Below are 23,090 nucleotides of genomic sequence, written 5' to 3' on the forward strand. Positions count from 1 at the left end.
TTTCAGCAATGAATCCAACAAAAAGAATCATGAATCAGTTACATCAGATGTTTGCCAGCTTTTTCTGGAGTAAAGCAGGAGGAACTAGAGGAAAACATTGGGTATCTTGGGAAGAATTATGTTATCCCAAGGAAGAAGGGGGAGTAGGAGTGAGATCATTATATGATGTATCAAAGGCACTGTATAGTAAACTATGGTGGAATTTCAGAACCTCTACTTCTCTATGGAGTACTTATATGTGGACTAAGTATTGTAAGAAACAACATCCGGTATTAGCCACGAGTAGAGGAGCTTCTCACGCATGGAAGAAAATGGTGGAGGTAAGGGAAGAAGTAGAACATAATATTTGGTGGCAACTCAAATCTGGAGAAATGAGTTTTTGGTTTGATAATTGGACAAAACAAGGAGCTTTATATTTTATAGAGGACCATGGTGGAGGGGAGGAAGAGATAGAGGTGAAAAGATTCATTACAAATGGAGAATGGGATATTCAAAAGCTGGGACAAATAGTGTCGGAAGAGATGATCTTGTACATTACGGAATGCATTACCCCCCCGTCTGACGGAGGAGGGGGATAAAGCTTGGTGGATGGGAAGTACAAGTGGGGAATTCACAATCAAATCAGCTTTTGATATGCTGCGATGTAGAAGGGAGAAGGAGGAATGGAGGGCGAATATGTGGGGAAAACAGATTCCTTTTAAGCTTAGTTTTTTACTATGGAGAATTTGGAAGGGAAGGATTGCCACAGAGGAAAATCTTAAAAGGATGGGGGTTACTATAGCATCGAGATGCTATTGTTGTGAAGAGTTTGAGGAGGAAACTATAGAACATTTATTTCTAACAGCTCCCATAGCCCAAAAGCTATGGAAGCAGTTTGCTTCATGTGCAAGTATTCAACAACATGGGTGTTTGAAACAGATGATAACAGGATGGTGGGAAGCTAACACTCCTATCAAACTGAAATTCATTTTTCAAGCAATACCAAGCATTATACTATGGGAATTGTGGAAACGGAGAAATGCAAGAAGACATGGATTGGATATAAATTTTTATAAGTTGAAGAGTCAGTGTGTCAACACTATCATACAACTGATAAACATGAAATATTCATGGATTAAAGTTCCTAAAAATTGGGGAGAGATGGTAAAAATACTTAAGGAGTACAAACCCAGATTGCATTACTGTGCGGTGAGCTGGAGGAAACCTCATAATGGTACAATAAAATGCAACACGGATGGAGCTAGTAGAGGGAATCCTGGAGAAAGTGCCTATGCATTTTGCTTAAGGAACGACAAAGGAGATATTGTATATGCGGAGGCGGGGCAATTGGGAAATAGAACGAACATGGAGGCAGAAATATTAGCAGTCTTTAAAGCACTAAGACATTGCAAGAGATATAATTTCAGCAATTACATTCTAGAGACAGATTCTCTAAGCATTACAAATATTATTCGAGGTAATTGGAAGGTACCATGGCAGCAGGCAGAGGAAATACTGGAAATAATAGAGTTAATTAGCTCTACACAGGCAAAGATTCAACATGTGTTTCGGGAAGCTAATAAACTAGCAGATAAATTGGCAAATGAAGCATTTGAGCAAACGAATGCAATACAAATACATGTTTTCCAACAGTTATCAGTGGAATGTAGAGGAATTGTGAACATGGATAAAGCAGAAATTCCATCACTACGGATTAAAACAAGGAAGATAACAGTACAAGCAACACATCAGGGGAGGGAGCAAAGAGATTAACAAGGAACACAGTTATGCTATGTACATCAAATTTTTCCACCATACAGGCATACATAACTGCGAAGAAAACAATAGTCCTAGCTATGTCAGCTTACAAAAAGCTCCACCAGCAAAAACGAAGTCGATCAAATCAGATACGGAGAGGTTGTCTTGGAATATATATGTCCGTCTCAAATCAGTGTGGAGTAAGGCAAAAATGGAAAAGTATGGAGATGTGCTTACATTTTCCAAGCAAGCTCAGGACTTGGCATCAGATCCACTGCACCACCGAAGTTTACCACTACAAAGGAAGCCGAGGTCAGGAAGGAAGAGTGATTGGCATTACAACACATAAATGGAGAGGAGGGAAGACTTACTGCTGCGAGCTTCGAATTATCAGAGTAAAGGAGGTCAGGAGATACACATAAATAATTCACAACTTGAGGACACTTTTGTTCCTCAAAGCTACTGTGTAAGAGGCGGAGGAGACAAAGAGGATGCAAATGGAAATCTTACTATCTTTTATAGTATGCCATTTCCCTTTGGATTGGCCCACATTTTTTCATGTTTTTTGTTTCATTCCTTTGGGCCTATTTTACGGGTCTATATTTGTAAATTTTTGGGTTTATTGAAATAAATAAAGGAGCTAACAGCTCCACCAATATTAATTAAAAAATAAAAAATAAAAAAATATATATAATCATCATCTAAAAGTCTCTTCCCACCTCTGGTATTTTGTCATTCTTATAACTGCCATAAGACAAACAAAGAGTGTCGTCACTTTCCAACTTCAACTCTTTGAATGCATGACTTTGGCGAAGGACAATGGTGAAGTCTTGACATTTAAGCACAAGTTTGTACTGAAATTTTTTTTATCCTTGCTATTTCTACTCCTTGCAACAGCTCAACTCACATCCGGACTGCCTCTCTCAAAATTGTACACGAGACAAAAAAAAAAAGAGACTTGGGCTTTTGACATTTTATTATGAGCAATGTTGACATTCATATAAATTATAATCAGAGAAATCCTTATTTATCTCTGGTGTGTGTTTGTGATACCATTAAACTCTTGCCTCCCTTTGCTCTTTGGTTAATGCATGTATTTCCAAGTTTGTGATTTCACACTGCCTATTTACATGTTGTTTTTCTGGATAACTTTACTGCATTCATGTATGTTTTTGCTGCAAAACAACAAAATCAGTACTGTTGCCTCATAAATGGGCTCTAAGAGGGTAGAGCGTACGCAAACCTTATCCCTACCTTGAGGTATGTTCACTAACATTTATCTCTTTGCCCTTATGTTCCGTTGTAGCAGTGATGTACTCAAGAGTGAAAGGGAAAAACTTGTGGCAAAATTCTCCTTTGGCCTATCATATGTCTCATCCTTAAATTGTTGTACTCCCTCCATTTCAAATTAATGAGACATTTTTTATTATTCAAATTAACTTAATTGTTCAATTTTCAAAACTATTTTTAGAATGTTCTTCCAACTTTACTCTTATTGGAATTAGTTATTAATTAATGTTTAGTTATTTTAATCATAAATTTGACAGTAATTAATAAGGGTAAAAATGGAACGTTATGCCTAATTTATGTCTTAATCTTCTTTTCTTAAAGGGTATGAAACACCTCAACAATTCAATTAATTTAAAATGGAGAGAGTAACTTATTTTTTTTTTTGAATCTGTACAATATACGTTTCTTTAGTAGTTGATATTATCAAAGCTTAAAAGTATTTTTGTGATTGTGACAAAAAATCAAATAATCTATTCAAATTATTGCACGGGCATTGCTCATCTAGTCATAACATAACCAACTGTGGCTAGGCCTCATGCAATTATTCAAAAGAAATTTCATCGAGTAATACTCCAATTTTTATCAACTAAATCAAATGCCTCAATTATGTGCCAAAAATTCATGTACAAAATGAAAATCTGAGGAGAGAGTACTCTCTCTACAGTCAAAATTGGTGGACAAAACTACGGTATTGAGTACATGATACCAGTAACAATGACTAAATCATATAAAAACCAACGATTAAACGGAACGTATTCTGCTGATATCCAATATCTGTTCACTGAGAAATCAACCTATAATAATCACGTTATGATATAAATAACCAGAGGCTGCTCATGATCATCGATTAGCACCTAATGGAAGAGGTAAGCAAGGATCATGGATGCAACTTGGTCTGGTTAATCATCCAAATAATAATAGGATCCAGCTGACTTCTGCTCTCTATCTTTAGTTGATTCAAGTTTGTTAATTCTTGGACGAAAATTAGTCGGGTCCCTTCTAAATGTGATGTTCAGATGCTGCACAATTTGGATACCACATCAATAACAAGAAAATCCCATCAACAAATCAGAGCAGAATATAAAGTTAGCAATTATTAAAACATGAGAAATTATGTCGATGAATCTTGAAATACTAAAAACGTTAGTAAGAGAACCTTTTTAAGTAATGAGGCAGGGCGAATAAAAGGTAACAAGCAAGAGTATGCAGAAGGCTTACTGATAAAAATAAGTTCATTCCGGTCAACAATGATTGAGGTGCATTTGCAACACAATCTATGGAAGGCGTCCCCTCGTATACAATGACTCTATCTGCCAGGTAAGTTGCCATTATAAAGTCGTGCTCTACAATAAATGCAGTCTTCTTCGCGTGAAGAATGAATCTCTTGATGACTTTGGAAGCTACAATACGTTGCTCAGAATCAAGATAAGCACTCGGCTCATCGATCAGATATATATCAGCAGGCTGCGGAGTTAAGTAAACAAGTGAGGTTACAATTTATAAATACATCAGTGCAACAGTCTTCATATTCAGCCCCTGCAGACAAACTTTGCTCTTCATCTACACTTCACTACTAAGGGGTCGTTTGGTAGGATGCATTAGCTCCATGTATTACTTGTACCTTGTTTGACACATTTTTTTAACCTAGGTATAACTAATGTACACACTCTATTTGGTATTATGCTATGCATAACTAATACATGAGAAACCATGGTATTACTAATGCAAGATTTTAATGCATGCATTAGCATGGGTAAAGACACGATTGCTCCTCAAACCTTTTCCACATCCTTTCCTTTGTATTCGGGAAGTTTATTTTTGTAAACAAACAATCTTTTTTAGAAATATGCAATGCATATTATTTTTAATATATCAAACCAAACACTGCATAAGAAATAATCTTAGCATAAGCATTACTACTAAAGTCAGCATTACTTAAACATCCTATTCAGCACAATTCTTATACACTACCAAACGACCCCTAAGAGTACCCTCTCATGTTTATTATTGTGCAGTAAGAAACACATATTCTCAATAATAATAACAGCACATGGTTGGACTTATAATAAACAAAATGGAGGCAGAAGAGCAGCAAGATGCAATACGGATGTTAACTACCCAAATGCAATCCAAGAAGCAAATGGAAATTTCTTGCTTGTTTTGTCGATTAAATTTGCAAAACCCTCAATTTGACACCCCAGACCAGTGAAGAAAATAAAAACAACAAACCTAAAAAAAATGCTACAACATCAACAAACAGATGGAGAGGACTTGTTGCATTGTTGGATCAGATGCCTTCACATTGCAACAAAACATACCTTCCCTCTAAGTTAAGAGGAAATTTCATTAATATAGAGTACCAAGAAGGTACTGCAAAATACAGAAAAGAACATCAACAAAGCTGTTACAGTTTCATCTCTAATACATCCAAATATTCTAAATTAGGGTCTGATAGCCAACACTTGCAAGGCCATTCAGCAAAAGTAGGATACAATACAGTAAAATTAAGAGAGGGATAGAAAGAAAGAAATGCAGTATCTGTCATTGAGAGCCAAAAAAGAAAAAAGAATGCAGATTCTGTTTGATTGGACCAAGACATCTACCAGATCAATGTACAAAACAACCAAAACAGCAGTTCTACGAAGTGGGAGAAAAATTACCTTTCCAAGGCACAGGGTTAAGGCAACTCTTTGCAACTCACCACCAGAAAGATTCACAACTTCTTGGTCCATCAATTGCTCAATTTGGAGAGGCTTCATCACATCTGAACAAAACTGGGGGTGCATATAAGAATCGCGTATTTTCTGATGTAGCAAATGCCTCACGGTGGATTGAAATTTTGGACTAATTTTCTGGGGCTTGTATGAAACATTAAACTCTGGTATCTCAATATTAGAACCTTCCACCACATCAGGCTTTAATAGCCCAGCCTGCAGTATACACAAACACAAGTGGGAGAGTCTTTATAACACAGAAGACTGGAAACAGCAGTCATTTCAGACAACATAATTGTAAAGCAAAGCATACCAGCATGCGAATGAAGGTTGTCTTCCCAGTCCCATTCTCACCAAGCATCACAACAATCTGTGAATCAGTAAATTCACCCTCGGCAACCTTAAGCTTGAAATTACCCTGAGTCTTAGTCATGGTTGGATATCTGTAACGTGCATATGATTCAATTTCCTCAGCGGCCTCTTGTGGGATCTCAGCAACCTATGGAAAAATGTTAACGTTCAGATAATAGTTTTGCCATGTGTGGGGTTACACAAGAATCTGAGTTTTACCTTAAAAGTAAGAGATTCATCACGGAAACGTAGATTTTCTGTAGGAACAAATCCAGCCAAAAATATATTAATTCCTTCCCTGACCGAGAAGGGTAGAGTCACAACCCCATATGCACCAGGCTTCCCATATAAGCAGCAAATGAAATCCGACAAATAATCAAGCACACTAAGATCATGCTCCACAACGATGACATAGCTGAAACATAGAGAATATTTCAATATGTGACTAATAATTAGAAATCTTGATTGTTGAAAAGTCATACGAGAATGAATTAGAACCTATCTGGTCGAAGCAAGGATCTGACTACTTGGGCAGCTTTAAGCCTCTGCCTCACATCAAGGTAACTCGAGGGCTCATCAAACATGTATATCTCTGCATTTTGTATAGCAACAACAGCAATAGCAAACCTCTGAAGCTCTCCACCAGATAGATCACCTACATTACGATCCAAAACCTGATTCAGCTCTAGATCAACACAGAGTTTTTCCTTCACGCCTCTCTCATCTTTTTGGTCAAGCACTTGTCCGACATTTCCCTGAACTGCCCTTGGAATATGGTCGACATACTGAGGCTTGATAATTGCCTGTTTGAAAAAAACTTCAAATTACAAATGAATAAAATACTATATGGGTGATTGGACACAACAAATAACGAGCTAAAGAAAAAAGACATCTTGATGTACAACGATGTGATGAATTTTAAAATTTAAGTTGTTCAACAATTCTTTGAATCATGCATTCCATCATTTTCTTACACTAGCTCAGCATCCTTTATTACTTGTAACAGAAATGGCATACTGAATATTTTATTCGGATGTAGCAGGTGGTCTTGCTTCTCCCTAGTAGTAAAAAGAATATGCCAGAATTTTTATACAAGTTACGGACACCGCCGCACTACTATTGGAACAATGAAAAACATAACAGAACTAGGTCAGGACCAGAGTTAGGTGGACAACTAGTAATGATTTGACCAATCACAATGGTACAGCAGAAGACCACCTATTCTGGAGAGCTACAATGCTCTCCTGGTCAGACAACTAAATCCAAAGGTGAGTGATACTCACAAAAAAAAGCAAGGAGCATTTAGGATAGCTGTAACACTGAATCAGAAGTAACCTTTAAGTTATCTTCCAGAATGCGAGTGAAATAGTTCTGCAGTTCGGATCCTCGGAAGTGAGTCAAGATCTCTTGCCAATCAGGAGGGTTCTGCCACAGAAGGATTAAAGAACGCATAAGCAAACTGTATGGCCATGAATTGACTAGTCATGCAGGATGCAGAAGAGTAGTACACTGAAGCGTCCCAAGTTTGGTTTCAATTTTCCAGCCAAAATTTTTAGGGCAGTTGACTTCCCAATACCGTTTGTGCCAACCAGACCAAGAACCTGTCCTGGCCTAGGGACTGGTAACCTGCAACAATTTTTTCAAGAATTAACTTTATAAACAGATATTTGATTACCAAAAGACTTCTCCAGAAGAACTGCAGCTTAAACAAACCTGTGCAATTTAAAAGTGTTGGGACCATAACGATGGGTTGTATCCTTGTCTAAATCCTTTGGCAGATTGATGATCATAATTGCTTCAAATGGACATTTCTGTATCATCAAATACAATATCAGTTAGCCGGCACAATGACTATCTGCAGCAAAATGTATCCCCACATTGTAATATATACAAACCTTCACACAAATACCACATCCAATACACAACTCTTCCGAGATGAAAGCAATCTTTGAGGTTGCAGTGACCTCTATACATAACTTACCTGCAAAACAAAGCTTAATTGACTGAAGAACATATATGTAAACACTGCATATTATACAAATCAGCAACCATATTTCCCTGCTATACAAAGTAATACTACACTCAATTGTACATATTCCAAAATCGACCCTTTCGACCCTTTGCCCCAATTTATATGACATTTTCCTTTTTAATCGGTCTCAAAAAGAATGACACATTTCTTATTTGTCAAATATTTAATGATACTATCAACATTTTACCCATGTTGGATCCCACTTATTTGACAAAAAATCTATCAAGGTATACTCTTCCATTAAAAAATTCATTTATTAAGGGTAGTTTTGGAAGATTGCAAAAGTACTCCCATATTTCATAAAGGTGTACTCTTCTATCAAAAAATTCATTTATTTTAAGGGTAGTTTGTACATTGCAAAGTCTTCCCAACCAGCCAAACTACTACACATGACCTGGGACCGAGGGGGTATTTGATTAGTCAATCAATCAACTACATCTCGATTCCAACGATTAAAAAAACCACTACACCACAGTCCTAAATAGGGGTCAACTACACGAGTCCTTCAGAACCAGTCAGTCAGTCCACTCCACTTAGATCCATTTCATTCAAATCTTGGATAATTTTCTTTTTACGGCAAATTATGGGCTCTCTAAACTAGAAGTTCTCTTATCTTACACTCATCCATAAACTGATGTACAAGTATCAAACCCAACTAAAAAAGGCTTAGTATAAATGAAAGGACAAGAACCAAACCTTAATTATAAGCTGGTTTGGTCTATACAGTTTCATGCTTCCTCTGTTGTATTCTTAACAGTCCACATCGATTCAGAGAACCTCACTTCCTTTTAATACCTCAATTATCAAGATAGAATGAATTAACAGAAGAAAGAACGATTTACCACCAACCTAATAGTCTAATATTTCTCTGTGTTACAGCAGTATAAAGAACAAATGCTGCAGAGTAGATTCCTTTGGAATTTTGCCCATATAGCCATGGTTGTTCTTACGCATACCTATATAGACCTCATATTCCAGAACTCTTTATGTTCTTTCCCGAGATTTTTTAATATTTCTTTTACTGCATTTCAGAGCATACAACCCTTGGTTAAAATGCCTTTTATCCTCTTCCTCACAATCAACAGGGTGATTCCATCCAAAGCTTACCTTGCCTAGACAGAAAAAACCTACATATACTTCTCAAATATCCATTCCTAATGAGAGAATTCCACTAAAGTCTTTGCAGACTCATCTAATTTCCCCAACAATGACTCCAACACAACCTCAAAGTGACAGAGGAAGGTTTTCAACCCTTGTTTCGTTTTTCCTTTTTTTCTTGTTTGGTGTATGTATTCAGGAACAATTATAGTGCATGCCTATCCACAGAAAACTACATGGTAGGACATCTACTTTCTATTCATTTTTTTTATGATAAGGAAACCCTCGCTCTTATGCAATTGCTCGCAAATCACACCGGAGAGGTGACCTGCACTAGAGAAACCCAGTGCGATGAGCTCGACCCAGAAAGCAAACCCTGGGTTTCGAACTTGAGACCTCCAACATGGAAGTCCCAAATTTAACCACTGGGCCACCCCAAAAGGTATCTACTTTGTATTCATTTATTTATAGATATATAAGCGAAATTCAAGAATAAATGTCTAATCCCAACTACAGAACGGTCAGCACCACTAGGCTGAATTCATTATAAAACATAAAACAAAAATCTATAGTTTTTTATACTTATAACAATCAAAACTACAGGTTAAAGCGTCATCAACTTCCAAGACAAAACCTTTTTTTAAAGCTCATATCAACCATAAACTCCACAATCACTTCGAAAGGCTACACAGCAAAAATACATAAACTTTGATTTACCCACGAAAATCCCAATACTCATACATGATTACAACTTTAACCTATAAATTCATAACAAAAAACACAACTTTTTAGCACAAAAATAACCAAATAAATCATCAATAAATTAAGCAATAACACATAAAAATCAAATAGGTTTACCAGTTTTAACAACTGGGCAGCACTTTCTACATAGTAGCCCGCACTTCTTCGGCTTGCACCTGTCGCTGTTAAGGACGGCTATACGGCTCAATCTCTGATCCGACATATCTCTCTTTCACAAAAAAAAATCAAAAAATCAAACCAAATACAGAAAAAATTGAAATAGAATGGAGAAATTGCTGAATTCTTAGAGAGAAAGGGGGAAACAAGGAGAGATTTTAGAGTTCTGTTTTCACAATTCCTAGTTGGGAAGGGTAGCTCAGCTGGTAAAGGCCTGGGACAAAGTCCTTCAGGTCGCCGGTTCGAGCCCCAGCAGGGCCACTGGAGGCATTACAAACCGGCCGCGTCTCCAGGGCCCCGTGGAACTAACCGTGGTGGACCCGCCTTGAAACAGCGGGACCCGGTGGGTACAGCTAGTCGGGTTCGCAAAGCGACGCCCGAAAACCACGGTAAAAAAAAAAAAAAAAAAAAAAAAAGTTGGGAATGTTTTCAAGGAGAACTAGAAAATATAAAACTTAACCTTAATTAGGATCAAACCAACTTATTTAATTGACAATTAGTATATAGCTAATAATACATACTACTATATAGTTTTTATAATATTGATACACAAAAATAAAAGTTTGAATAGAATCATTGATACAATCGGATACAAATTATGATTTATTAGAATTATATATGATATATATCTTTATTATGATTTGATTTGATATAATTTGATACAAAATTAGGATTTATTGAGATTGTATATAATACAGTATTTGATCATATGATCTCATACATCTCTCACATACAATTCATTGAAAACAACATGTTTGAACAACCAATATGTATTAGACTGCCAAATTGTATTTGTACAATCTGTATACATATTTAATATCTCTCTGCAGCCGATATACATATCTAGCATCTATTATCTCTTTTTCAAACCGTTATTAAGGATCGTGTCAAGCAATCAAGCTGGCAAATTAGGGATACACAATGATTTTGTTCAGGGTGTGTGAACTTCCTTAGTATGCAAAGTATAGTTACTCTTTATAATTATGGTTCAAACTATAATTATTTATGAAAATTTCTCAATTTAATTTAGAGGTGATAAAATTAGCTCATAAAAGCATAGCTCGTCTAGTTCGTTCAAGTTTGGACTAATTATTAACATGTTCATTTATTAATTCAACTCAATTTATTCCGTCTATCAAAAATTAGACTAATATGTATCCTAAATTGATTCATGAGAAATCTTGTAAAATAAATGTCAATTTTTTTATATAGGTTATGTAATGGATATAATAAAGAATATTAAAGAGATTGAGTTACATGACAAAAAATATCTTAGAGATCTTACATATATAATATTGGCGTAACAATGACATGACCATAATTTAAAATGTTTCAATAAATTATAAATTTATTTATAAGAAATTCATGCTAAATAAACACCAAGTTCAATCCATCTTTTCAAATTTGAAAAACAAAAAAATATATTCCACATTCAACAAATCATTAATTTATCGGAGTATTTGTTTTAATGTGAGTTTGCAAGTTTCAAGTAAAATGTCCCTATTGATAAATTAAAGAAAAAATTCAATAATATTTCTTGTCCAACAAGTATACTTGGGGCCAAAACATTTGAGACCAAATAACCATATTTACATGAAATAGTTCATATTTTGATACATGAATTTAATATTCTAGAAGAAATACATATTAGATGAAACTGTATATCACATAGTTATTTATCGTTTGGAAGATCTATCTCGTGTTTGATACTACATGATTCCATATGCAAGAGCTGCGAATAATTTTTTTGAGGAAAAATCACCTCATATACACATTTAAGAGTAAATATTACGGGTTTTAAATCTACTTTTAAAAATTCTTGCTTATAACAGATTATTTACGGGTTATGACATATCAATTAAATTAAATTTATTTAAAAATCAAATTATAGTTATTTAATAAATTATTAATCTATTTAAAGGTTTTTATTATTAATTAATAATAGGTAATTAATTTGATTTCACTTCCTTTTTTTAGAACTAAAATTTTCAGTTACCCAATTTTAGGGGTTTCCTCCATACACGTTTTCTTTCCTTGTTTACCGTTATCATCCCCATTAGTCAATCCCACCCCCCTCCCCCACGCTTATTCACTCCTAGACGCCACAACCCACTATCCCACTTTCACCATTGTTTCTCATCAAGTCTAACTTCAAAATAGTCTACCCCCCTCCTCCACGATTATTCATCATCATGTTTAAGAAACTCATTGAAACTCCTCGAAAGAGTCCCAGATTTGATGGAGCTTCAATTGATGATGTTCATGTTCCATCATTCAATATATTATCCCAAACAACCCCGCCTAAAACTGTTGAAATTTCGGCGATCGGTGGTTCCTCTCGATCGAAGAATAAAAAAGATAAAAATAATGAAGCAAAGGAAAGTGTGATTCCGGCAAATCAAAAGGGGAAAAAGAGGAAGGGGAAAACACTTGTTGAAACCCCTCCTGATTCTGATTCCGATTCCGATTTGGATTTTGTTAGTCAAACAAAAAAGAAAAAAAAAAAAAAAAAAGCCAACAAATGTTGAAGTTGCCCAAACATCAAAACCATCTACAAGAAGAAAAACAAAGAAGAAGGAATCGAAATTACCAAAATACAAAAACCCCAAAAAAGTTGTAAGGATAAGTACTTTATTTAATTTATTTTCACACTACTCAAAATAGTTATTTTTTTATATCACATAATTCTTATTATTGTTTTCAAAACAGTTGTTTGTGTGAAATTTGTTCCAAATCTGAAAAAAAATATTTATGGATTTGACTATAAAATTTGGGTGATGTATTTTGTATGAATTATGAAAAAAATGTTTATGGATTTGACTATAAAATGGTATGAATTATGTATTAACATTAATGTTATTGTATCTTAATTGTGTATAAACATATGAATTATCAGCAATGGTGTTTTTGACATGGGAGCTGTTGAAATCGATGCAAAGTACCATCGTGAAAGGTATGCCACAATCATGTGGCATTATGGAAAAACAAAGAATGAGGATGGCGCGATCACTACTGGTACGGTTGCTAGCAAATTTGGTGGACCTCGCATAGTAAACAAACATGTTCCGGATACCACCAATTATCATACACCAAGACCACCAACAAGAAATTTGAAATAGTTCATTGCAGCTTCTACTTTTTAAGAATTACATATTATTTTTTTTAACTTTTGGATAATTTTTTTCTGTTTAAGTATTTGATTATATATAATACCATATGTTATCTTCTATTCAAATACCATCTACACATGAATTAATATTTGGCTATTATAATTTCAGAACACTGGTATTATACAGGCTTCATACAAATTGGATTCGCTATTTTAAAGTATCATTGTGTTTCTAAGTAGTAAACTCATTGGATGAAACGTGTATGAAAATTGATATATACGTATATGACTATGATTTTAATATAAGGGGTTGGATATTGTATGAATCGTGATATGATTTTTATATACAAATATTATGAATTGTGTTTTCACATTTGTCTGATTTTCTTTTGAATCTTCATATGGTATGAATGATTAAATTGGTATGAAAATGATATCAATTGTCAAACTAGTGATTTTTTCTAAAAATGTCACATTGTAATGACCCATTTGGTCGTTTTGAGTACTAGAGCTTTTTATTTCAAAAAATACTTTCCGATAGATTCTAAATGGATATTTTGGACTATTCATAACTACAATTATGAAATTAGTGGGGTAGTTTTAATAATATACTTAGTTGGTGGTTATAGAAGATAGTATTAAAATTAATAGTGGGTCACTTTTACACTTTTATAATTAGTCTGTAAATAGTTAGAGTAATAAATAATCTGCAAAAGAAAGAAGAAAGAAAAGGAGGTGAGATATTTTTTCAACGGGATCGACCTAGAGCAAGTGACTGCTCTTTCAGGTGAGATTTTCGAAACTTGCAATCTTTTATATACGTGGTGTAATCAGTATTATACAGACTTAGTACATTTCGGATACATTATTTTAAAGTATCAGTGTGTTTCTAAGTTGTACACTCATTGGATGAAACGTGTATGAAATCTAATTTATATGAATATGACTATGACTTTAATATTAAATCTTGGATATTGTATGAATCGTGATATGATTTTTATATACAAATGTTATGAATTGTGTTTTCACATTTGATTATTTTCTATGCTACACATGTTGTTTGAATGAAAACTGAATTAAATTTGATTAATATGTGTATGACCATAACTTAAGCTAGAGTTGGAATGAAACATGAATACAATTGGCATGTAGTTTGTTATAATTTTATTTATAATATGACACTAGTTGAAAACCAAATTAATATTCATGATAACTTACATTAAATACTCGGGATACCAAATGAACTCCATAATTACCTTCTTATAATTATCACTAATATATACAATATCTTTAAACTAGAATAAATTTAATTTGTAACAGTATGCATTATGTATGATTACTGAATGAACAATGTATAAAGAATGAACAGTATATTAAACACTAAGCAATAATGCACTTCAAACCAATTATGTTTCATATCAAAACAAAACATTAATATAACTAACAAAATAAACAGTCATTAGTTTTGCACAAGATAATTTGAACATGTCTTCCTGTTGTAGCCAACTTGACGACATTTACTGCAGGTAACTTTAGACCTTTTGAATTTCACTCAGCAAACCCCTTCCAGCGTTCAAGTTGCAGTCTTCCTACCGTTCTCTTTGGACTCTCGCAAGGGATAGATTCATATATAAAAAACATTATAATAACAACAAAATTATACCCACCTGTCTTTATTTTTTCATACAAATATCATTCAGACAGTACATTACAAAACACTTTTCATACTCACTAAATACACATTTCAAACTCATTTAATACACATTTCATACTCACTTAATACACATTTCATACAACAATCATCATTCATTCTAAATATATACATTTCGCTCGTACCAAATACTTCATTACTATCAAACAACTTTATACAGAAATGACAAAACTAATATAAACACTAAAATTACAAATTTAATACCAACTTAAAACACTTGTCATATAATTCGTCAAACTTTCAAATAACTTTTTTTACAGATTACTGAACACACTTTCATATAAATTTCAATTCATTATTCTATCAAATTCATTATCAACTTAAATCACTTTTCATACAATACGTCAAAATTCTAAATAACTTTTTTAATAGATTATTGAACACACTTTCATACAAATTTTTTCCATTTATTCTATCAAATTCATTCAAAAATATACATTTAATTTATACTTTAAGAAAAAAAACAGTGTTCAAAACAACCACAAAAACAAAAAATCACTAATACTATATATTTCACAACAGTTAACAAAAAGTGATATCACCTTAAATATATTGACGATTTACAGTTTTGTCATTTTTCTTCATTTTACTGTAATTTAAAAACAAACAATAAACAATAATAAATACTAACCTGAAGGATCCCATATTCCACCATGTTTAATTTATATTGATACGTTGTCCATCACAACAAAATCAAATTTTTTCAAATATAAAAAAAAAAATCAATTATTCGATACTGGGATTTTTTTCTGGCAGAACAATGAAGAAACAATGAAGAGAGAGAAACGTTGAAAAAAAAAGAGATAAAATCTGATTTTTATTTGATTTTAACTAATTTGAGTGAATTAAGGATACTAAATAATCTTAATCATGTTGGATCCCTTGTTTCGTGCCAATTATTAATTATCTACATTAAATTCAAATTAAATTAACACCACAATTTCTATTTTTTTACCTTTTTACCATCAATTCCCCTTTTTTTTTAAATTCTTCTTTTATTTTTTTATTTTTTTATTTTTTTTAAACAACCTTTTTCAATTATTAAAATCATTTTTTTTTTATAATTTGTTAGAACCTGAAATTTTTAATGTTATAACTTGAAAGTCTAAATCTACTGCTATAACTCAAAAATATTAATATAATATATGTCATATATGAAATTTACACTTTTTTTGAAACTCATTATCTTCATCATAAATAATCCGCAATTGTTTTTAAGTGATTTAGACCAATATGAAAATCTCGAGATTTTTCGATATAATCACTTGAAAGATGGATACGTAACAATTTTCTTATAAATTATAAAAATTCATAAAAAGATTAAATGGATATATAGGTCTATACACATTTTTGTGGAGCTTGTCAAATATTATGCAAATAGATAAGATAGTTTGTGCTTTTGAAGACTATTTCCTAAAAAATAAAAACAGAATAAGGGTTTTTAAAAAAAGAAAGAGAATATATGTCTTTTCATAGATTCCCCTAAATTATTTATGCTTTTGTAGTGGGAATTAGAACTACAAGAAATTCTTCCTCACTAAAAGTTCTCCATTATGGGCCAAAAAGCTCTTCCTCACTAAAATTATTTATGCTTTTGTAGAGGTAACTCCCACTAGTCCAGAGTGACGAACTCGACCTAGAAGGCAAATTCCTTGCAACTTGAGACATCCGATATGAAAATCCCAAGCCCAAACGACTCGGCTTCACAATTTATTAACTTCACACAGAAACAAACAACTGATAACAAGACTTGAAAAAAGGTCTGGAGCTTTTTCAATCATGGAGTTAGTACTGCAATACTGTACAAAAAAGCTAGGAAATGAAGCAATTGAGCGCGAGTACAGAAGAAGATAGAGGAAGAAATAAGGAAAGCTTATGCCCCTATGGAGCAATTCAATTGCAGAGTCTCACTCAAATTAGTATTTGAAAATGCAATATAACAAGACAACATCTTACAGGCCTATAGGCCATAATAACATGTAGTATGTCTTATTTAAAGAGACGAACATTAGCACACTGTAAAGCCAGCTGAAGTCTTCGATACTATAACTAGATTACTTCCACTTCTTGAATTTACCTCCGAACATCCCTCCCTTGCCATGCTTAAACTTGCCGTGCTTTCCATGTTTGAATTTCCCTCCCTTGCCATGCTTAAACTTGCCTCCTCCATGATGACCACCTCCATAATGACTGCCGCCTCCAACAAATGGCACACCATGTCCTCCCATGTGAGATCCACCGTGTGACAGCTTATGAGCGCCATATGCAGCAGCTGCAGCTGCAGCACCTCCAGCTAACATTACCCCCATGCCACCATGTCCTCCTGAAAAGTAACAAGCAAACAAACACGAAAAATTAATAATGAGGAAATTGTCAAGATGTACTTGGTCACAAAAGTCGCAACATATTATAAATGTTCATTATTTTCCTGCATCTAGTTGTTCAAGTGATACCATTGCTATCAAAGAAACTTAACTAGACAAATCCAAAAAGGGTGCAACCAATTAGACAGTATCTTATTGGGATGTCCGGGGGTTGTTGACAGCTTATAAATTACTAAATGAAGTCTTTACAAGTCACTTCCAAGAAACTTGGGAAGAAATAATACCTGACTGGTGTGGAGCACCATGATGACCTGCAGGAGGATATCCCTGTGGAGGATATCCTTGTTGTGGAGGATATCCAGCAGGTGGATATCCTCCTTGCGGAGGATAACCCTGTTGTGGATACCCTTGCTGTGGAGGGTACCCTTGTTGTGGTGGGTACCCTTGAGGAGGATACCCTTGCTGCGGAGGGTAACCACCGTGCTGTGGAGGATACTGTCCTGGATGTCCGTGATGACCACCACCCATACCTCCCATTATATTGTTAAAGAGTCCCTTATCAGAATCATCCTTACCACCTCCCATATTTCACTAGTACCTAAAACAGATAAATACTTGTCAGACATATTACAACAATGACTAACTAGGAATGAAATCAAATGAAATTCGTAGATGATAAAAGATTATGAGCCACAAGATATCAATTACTACTCTTAACTTCAAAACCTACATAATGCTTTCTGAAACATCCAATCAGTCAAAGAAGAATTATGTGCACAACTAATGATCAAGCAACCACTGATTGAACTTGTAGTACATCATATATAGATTGTGCACATCAAGAAACAAGAAAGGTGGACATCAACATAAAGCTGATTGTCAAGTAGGAGAAGTGTTAAATTTTAACACAACAAGCTACAGACAGAATTGCAGGAAGCCAGCTAATATGTTCTGAGCAAGTGAAATGCAAAAAAACAGGAGGGTAGACATAAACATTTTTATAAATTTCTATGCAGTACCCTAGCCTCCATTCCTGAATAAGTTTTCAGATCACCCTAAGAAAAAAAAACCTTCACCTCTCAAAGATTAGAAGCATCAAAAGTTCTTTTTTTGTTTCGAATAAGTTGGAAACAACTTGCATTTTGAGGAAAAAGGAGAGGCCTTTTTTAGAGGGGTGGATCATAAAGAAGGAAAAGTGACTAAATCTAATGAAACAAAAGGAGCTAAAACCAAATATCCATTCTTTTTTCATGATTTTTTTCTTTTTTTTGGAATCTAAGTTGCATGACTATTTGTTTATAATACACCTTGAAAAAAGACAAAACTCAATTAAAACAGATCTCTATTCCCTTCTACAGCAAAATCATGCAAGAGGACAAAATCCTCATTTTCTAAAGCATCCAAATTCAGTTCCAGAATAGGACAATTCTCAACCCAAAAACAGAAAAAAGGGAACTAATAGTCTCTCTTTCCAATTCAACAAAACCAAAATTTAAAACCCAATGACTCATCAGCTCATCAGCTAAACAGAAAATACAGAGAAAACACAAAATCAGCTCAGAAAAAATTGGTCCAACTCTATAATGGTTGATCATACAAAAAAAAAATGGTAAAAACCAAATCTTCTGGTCACAAGGGAAGAAACAATCAAACTTGAATTTCCAAAATCAGCTTGTTTTTTTTTAAAAAAAAAGCTGATCTAATTTGTAGTCGGTGGTCATAGAAACAAAAATCAAAAGGGTAGACTCAAAATCCTTTAATTTTCCCATTAACAAAAACCCAAATCTAGAAAACATGAAAAGGGTACAAAAAGATCAAACTTTTAATTACAAAAGATCAGATCTTGAATTTTCAGACTGATGATCATCATCTGGGCAATTCAGATAATTCATGCATGGCTTAACAAATCATCAAACAAGAGAAAAGCATCATCAATGGGGTAAAAGGAGAAGGGGTTCTTACAGATTTATCTCCTTGAGAAGTTGAACGAACGTTTGTTTAACAAAACGATATGGTCTATGAATGGAGTATTTGAAGGGCTATTTGTGAATGAGATATTTCAATGATTCCACGCGTTACTTAGACGCGTACATGACGTGTGCTACTTTCAATAAGGAAAAAGCCAAAATATACAAATCTTAGCAACTACTCCTAGTGTTATATTATTACTTTTAATAAATATAATATTTGGATACTATATATGTATGTTGAAAAAATTACCTAAATATACAACTTATTTTATTATATTCTCTGAATTTTTCTATTATTTGAAAAAATTACAAAAAAATCATATTTTATGTGATGTATCAATCAGATATATTACTTTACGCGATATATCGAGACGTTACTTTACACGATGTATCGGTTACGTGATGTATCGAAATATCGAGTGATGTATCCGAAAATGAGAGCGATGTATCAGGACGTTGACGGATGTATCCAAAACCAGAACGCGATGTACCGGAACATTTTGGAATGCATTCGAATTCCATCAAATTTAAGGAATTTTTGTAATTTGAAAAGAGTAGGGATATGATGTAATTAACTCTTAACACTATGGGATTTGTGTAAAATCTACATTATTATATCGATTTTAATGGTTACATTACAAAATATTGCACGTCAATCTATAAGAAAAGTAGAATACGATGTAAAGCTATTATAAAAAGGTAGGTAAATAATAAAACAAGATTTTTAAATACTAAATAAAGATAAATTAAAAATATTAAAGTAATTACTCGGTCTCACTAAATTGATTGTTACATAAAATGAGACTTTTCTTTCATACTTGACGATAGATTTAAATGATATAAATATGATAAAATTTAAGTAACAAACATGGTATCTAAACTTAAAATACAATATTACAACAATTAACAACCATTCAAACGGGGTGTGATATGAATCATATTTTTTTTTATTTAATTTTAAGAAGATTGTAGAATATTTTTTTTTAAAAAAAAAAAACTTTTTTTGCTCATATAATAAAAGAAGAATAAAATGACTATCAAAAAATGTGGAGCAATTGATAAAATAACTTTTTCCGTAATTAAAGGTTTTAATTTTAAATCCTAAATCTAAAAATATTCTTAATAAAAAAACACTAGCTTCGAATGAATCTTACCTAATATGAATTCGAATTAATTAGCCCAACATTACCTGAAATACCATATGAAAACAAAAAGAAGAAAGAATAAAAACATGCACGACGAATGAATTCTTCTATTTAATTAGTTGCATTTTTATTTTTTTTGGCTGACACCCTTTATTCCAACTCCTAGAAAATAATAAATAAGCTCAATTAATTTATTTTATAATTATTACATTTTATTCTTTTTAAATAATGAAAAACGGAGTGAAATCATATAATTCAAACTCATTTTGAATGTATTTTACTAATTGTAATATTTCAAAAGAAATATGGTCAAAATCTCAAAATCTTATCTATAAGTTATATATGGACCATAACACACAAACTCCAACGCTATTATATAGATCAATACCATATAAAACGTCTACTACTCATTATTCAAAAAGAGAGTACAAGAATATATCTATTATAAATTGCAAAATCAGGATAGCATATACAATAATAATAATATCGTATCTAATATAATCCCGCACGTGAAAAACCAGGATAATATACACAAAATGCTTATTTCCACTTCTTGAATTTCTTCCCAAATTTCTTGCCGTACTTCTTGCCACCCTTATACTTGCCCTGTTTGTATTTTCCATGACCATAATGACCTCCGCTGCGTCCATAACTTGCAGCACCATAGGCAGCCACGGCCGCAGCCATGCCTCCGGCCATCAATCCCATGTTTCCGTGCCCTAAAAATGTGTCATGTACGTATACGACTTATTTAATTAGTACGATATAAAAATTACTATAGTATGTGTATAATAATACAAATATCGCTCATTTGTTACTATAACTTAACTAAGTACATATCTAATATTGAATAAAGTATATATATGGTCTCACAAAAAGTTAGAGATATAACATGTGTGTATATATAAAGCATAACAACTCTAAACATGCCACGTGAGATGTGACGAGTAATTAACATGTTTTTTTTATATCCTTAATTATTAGTTTAATTAATTAATGAAGATTGATACCTGATTTGTTTGAAGTGTAACCTGCTGGAGGATATCCTTGTGGGGAATATGCACCACCTTGTGGAGGATATGCACTAGTCGGGGGATAACCTTGTGGGGGGTATCCACCAGCAGGGGGATATCCTTGTGCTGGAGGATAGGCTCCAGCTGGGGGATATCCTTGTGCTGGAGGATAGGCTCCAGCCGGTGGATATCCTTGTGCAGGAGGATACCCTTGTGGAGGGTAAGCTACTGGCTGCGGAGGGTATCCTTGTGCAGGTGGATATTCTTGAGCGGGTGGATACCCTTGAGGAGGATATCCTTGTGGAGGGTAAGCACCTGGCTGAGGAGGATATCCTTGTGGAGGGTAAGCTCCTTGCTGAGGAGGATATTGTCCTGGAGGATAACCAAATTGTTTATTTTTACCGCGTTCCATTCTTCACGAATACCTAATTTTGACAAGAGTATAGAAATTAGGACATATTGATTTCAAAAAGTAATGGAACATTATGCAAAACAATATACGTACAGAAAACATGGGTTATTCTTATATATTTCTTACAGGTTCTCTTATATTGTTGAAGTGCAATATTTTGGAATGAAGAATGAAAGATAAGGTAGAACAAAAATAACACAATATAAGTAGTGGATAAGTATTTATATGTTTTTTTCTTGGTTAATATATTGAGTGGTTGCCCAGTAACATATTAACCAATGACTTTGGTGGGTGATCATTGAATATTGAGGTAATTTATTGGTTGGTGACTTGGTTCAGAAACATCAAAAGTCAAAACCATATACTAATTAATGAGCAAATATGGAGGAGTATAATTTAAGAAAGTGTTTGCGTACAATTACTAACATATATATAACTTAATTGTTTTTAGTTCTCATCAATATTGGAGACATTGAATTATAATGACCGCGTGAAAAACAAAAGAAATGAGATTTCTTGCTCTTTTATAATTTAAATAGAAAAAAAAACGATCTTTTCATATCTCTTAAATGTAAAATTGAATATCTCTTATAAAAACGACATAAAACTTGATTTTCTTTTATAATGAATAAAAAATCATTTATTTTTTAAAAAAATGTCAATGTCATCAATCAATTATGAGAGAAATTAGTACACTTGATTGTGAGATGCACGTGCCTTGAGGGAGTCAGACTTCGATATAAACAATGGATAAGGTGGGTCATTAGTCATTACTCAAATAACTATTTTTGCTTATCTCAACATTTGGATTTTTTTTTTTGCTTCGTTTCCTATATCTCAACATTACTCAAATTTTAAATATTATTTTTATGTTCTAAATAAGGGTACTAAAAGTGGTTATTTGGTGTCATTTCTACCTCTTGCTTGCTTTGATTGGACTTTAACAACTAAGGAAAAAATAATGGATCGCTAACAATAACTTGTCAAAACCTCTACCTATATTTTCTCTAACATTCACTTGCTCGTTCCTTTCTCATGAAAATGATCTCTACCGTCCGTTTTAATACACAACACGGGCATTTTCAGAGAGTTGTATATGCACAAGTGAAAGCAAAAACAAATGTACCATATAACTAGTACATATGTACCTACCATGCATTAAGTCCTATTTGTTTCAATTCCCCTCCAGGATCAATCCAAGTTTCCCAAACCCATGGTTTTTCCTACCCAGTATAGTTTTGAGAATATCGCCATCATGTGCACCCA

The 23,090-nt window shown here is 33.4% G+C and overlaps 3 protein-coding genes across 4 annotated transcripts; all 3 read right to left on the reverse strand.

The window, feature by feature from the left end:
* Positions 1–3,924: 3,924 nt before the first annotated feature.
* On the reverse strand, positions 3,925–10,207 carry LOC125826826 (ABC transporter E family member 2). The gene is made up of 11 exons (XM_049506168.1): positions 10,081–10,207; positions 7,988–8,073; positions 7,806–7,903; positions 7,601–7,718; positions 7,428–7,517; positions 6,591–6,895; positions 6,312–6,507; positions 6,055–6,240; positions 5,688–5,957; positions 4,246–4,491; positions 3,925–4,046 (listed from the first exon to the last, which is right to left on the reverse strand). The coding sequence occupies exons 1-11, from the start codon at positions 10,184–10,186 to the stop codon at positions 3,927–3,929; spliced, it is 1,821 nt and encodes a 606-aa protein (XP_049362125.1). The 5' UTR covers positions 10,187–10,207; the 3' UTR covers positions 3,925–3,926.
* A 6,616-nt stretch (positions 10,208–16,823) lies between these two features.
* LOC125826836 (glycine-rich protein A3) lies at positions 16,824–19,330 on the reverse strand. Of its 2 annotated transcripts, none has more exons than XM_049506179.1 (3): positions 19,247–19,330; positions 17,569–17,882; positions 16,824–17,280 (listed from the first exon to the last, which is right to left on the reverse strand). In XM_049506179.1, exons 2-3 carry the CDS (start codon positions 17,867–17,869, stop codon positions 17,015–17,017), a joined length of 567 nt encoding a protein of 188 aa, XP_049362136.1. In that variant the 5' UTR covers positions 17,870–17,882; positions 19,247–19,330; the 3' UTR covers positions 16,824–17,014. The 2 variants fall into 2 exon arrangements, with proteins under 2 accessions (XP_049362136.1, XP_049362135.1); XM_049506178.1 differs by having other exon boundaries at positions 16,824–17,283; positions 19,247–19,279.
* A 1,609-nt stretch (positions 19,331–20,939) lies between these two features.
* LOC125826350 (uncharacterized) lies at positions 20,940–21,824 on the reverse strand. The gene is made up of 2 exons (XM_049505656.1): positions 21,410–21,824; positions 20,940–21,118 (listed from the first exon to the last, which is right to left on the reverse strand). The coding sequence occupies exons 1-2, from the start codon at positions 21,822–21,824 to the stop codon at positions 20,940–20,942; spliced, it is 594 nt and encodes a 197-aa protein (XP_049361613.1).
* Between the last annotated feature and the right edge of the window lie 1,266 nt (positions 21,825–23,090).

Source organism: Solanum verrucosum, unplaced genomic scaffold (genome assembly GCF_900185275.1).
Source record: "Solanum verrucosum unplaced genomic scaffold, falcon-dt-bn FXZP01000060.1, whole genome shotgun sequence".
NCBI classification, from domain to species: Eukaryota; Viridiplantae; Streptophyta; class Magnoliopsida; order Solanales; family Solanaceae; genus Solanum; species Solanum verrucosum.

Coding starts and splice junctions, on each gene's coding strand:
- LOC125826826 (XM_049506168.1), bottom strand. CDS start 10,186: ATGTCGGATCAGAGATTGAGCCGTATAGCCGTCCTTAACAGCGACAGG. Junction 6,896..7,427: donor TTCTGGAAGATAACTTAAAG/GTTACTTCTGAT, acceptor TTTTTCAAACAG/GCAATTATCAAGCCTCAGTA. Junction 6,508..6,590: donor TCCTTGCTTCGACCAGATAG/GTTCTAATTCAT, acceptor TCTATGTTTCAG/CTATGTCATCGTTGTGGAGC.
- LOC125826350 (XM_049505656.1), bottom strand. CDS start 21,824: ATGGAACGCGGTAAAAATAAACAATTTGGTTATCCTCCAGGACAATAT. Junction 21,119..21,409: donor TTACACTTCAAACAAATCAG/GTATCAATCTTC, acceptor ACACATTTTTAG/GGCACGGAAACATGGGATTG.
- LOC125826836 (XM_049506178.1), bottom strand. CDS start 17,869: ATGGGAGGTGGTAAGGATGATTCTGATAAGGGACTCTTTAACAATATA. Junction 17,284..17,568: donor TGGTGCTCCACACCAGTCAG/GTATTATTTCTT, acceptor GTTACTTTTCAG/GAGGACATGGTGGCATGGGG.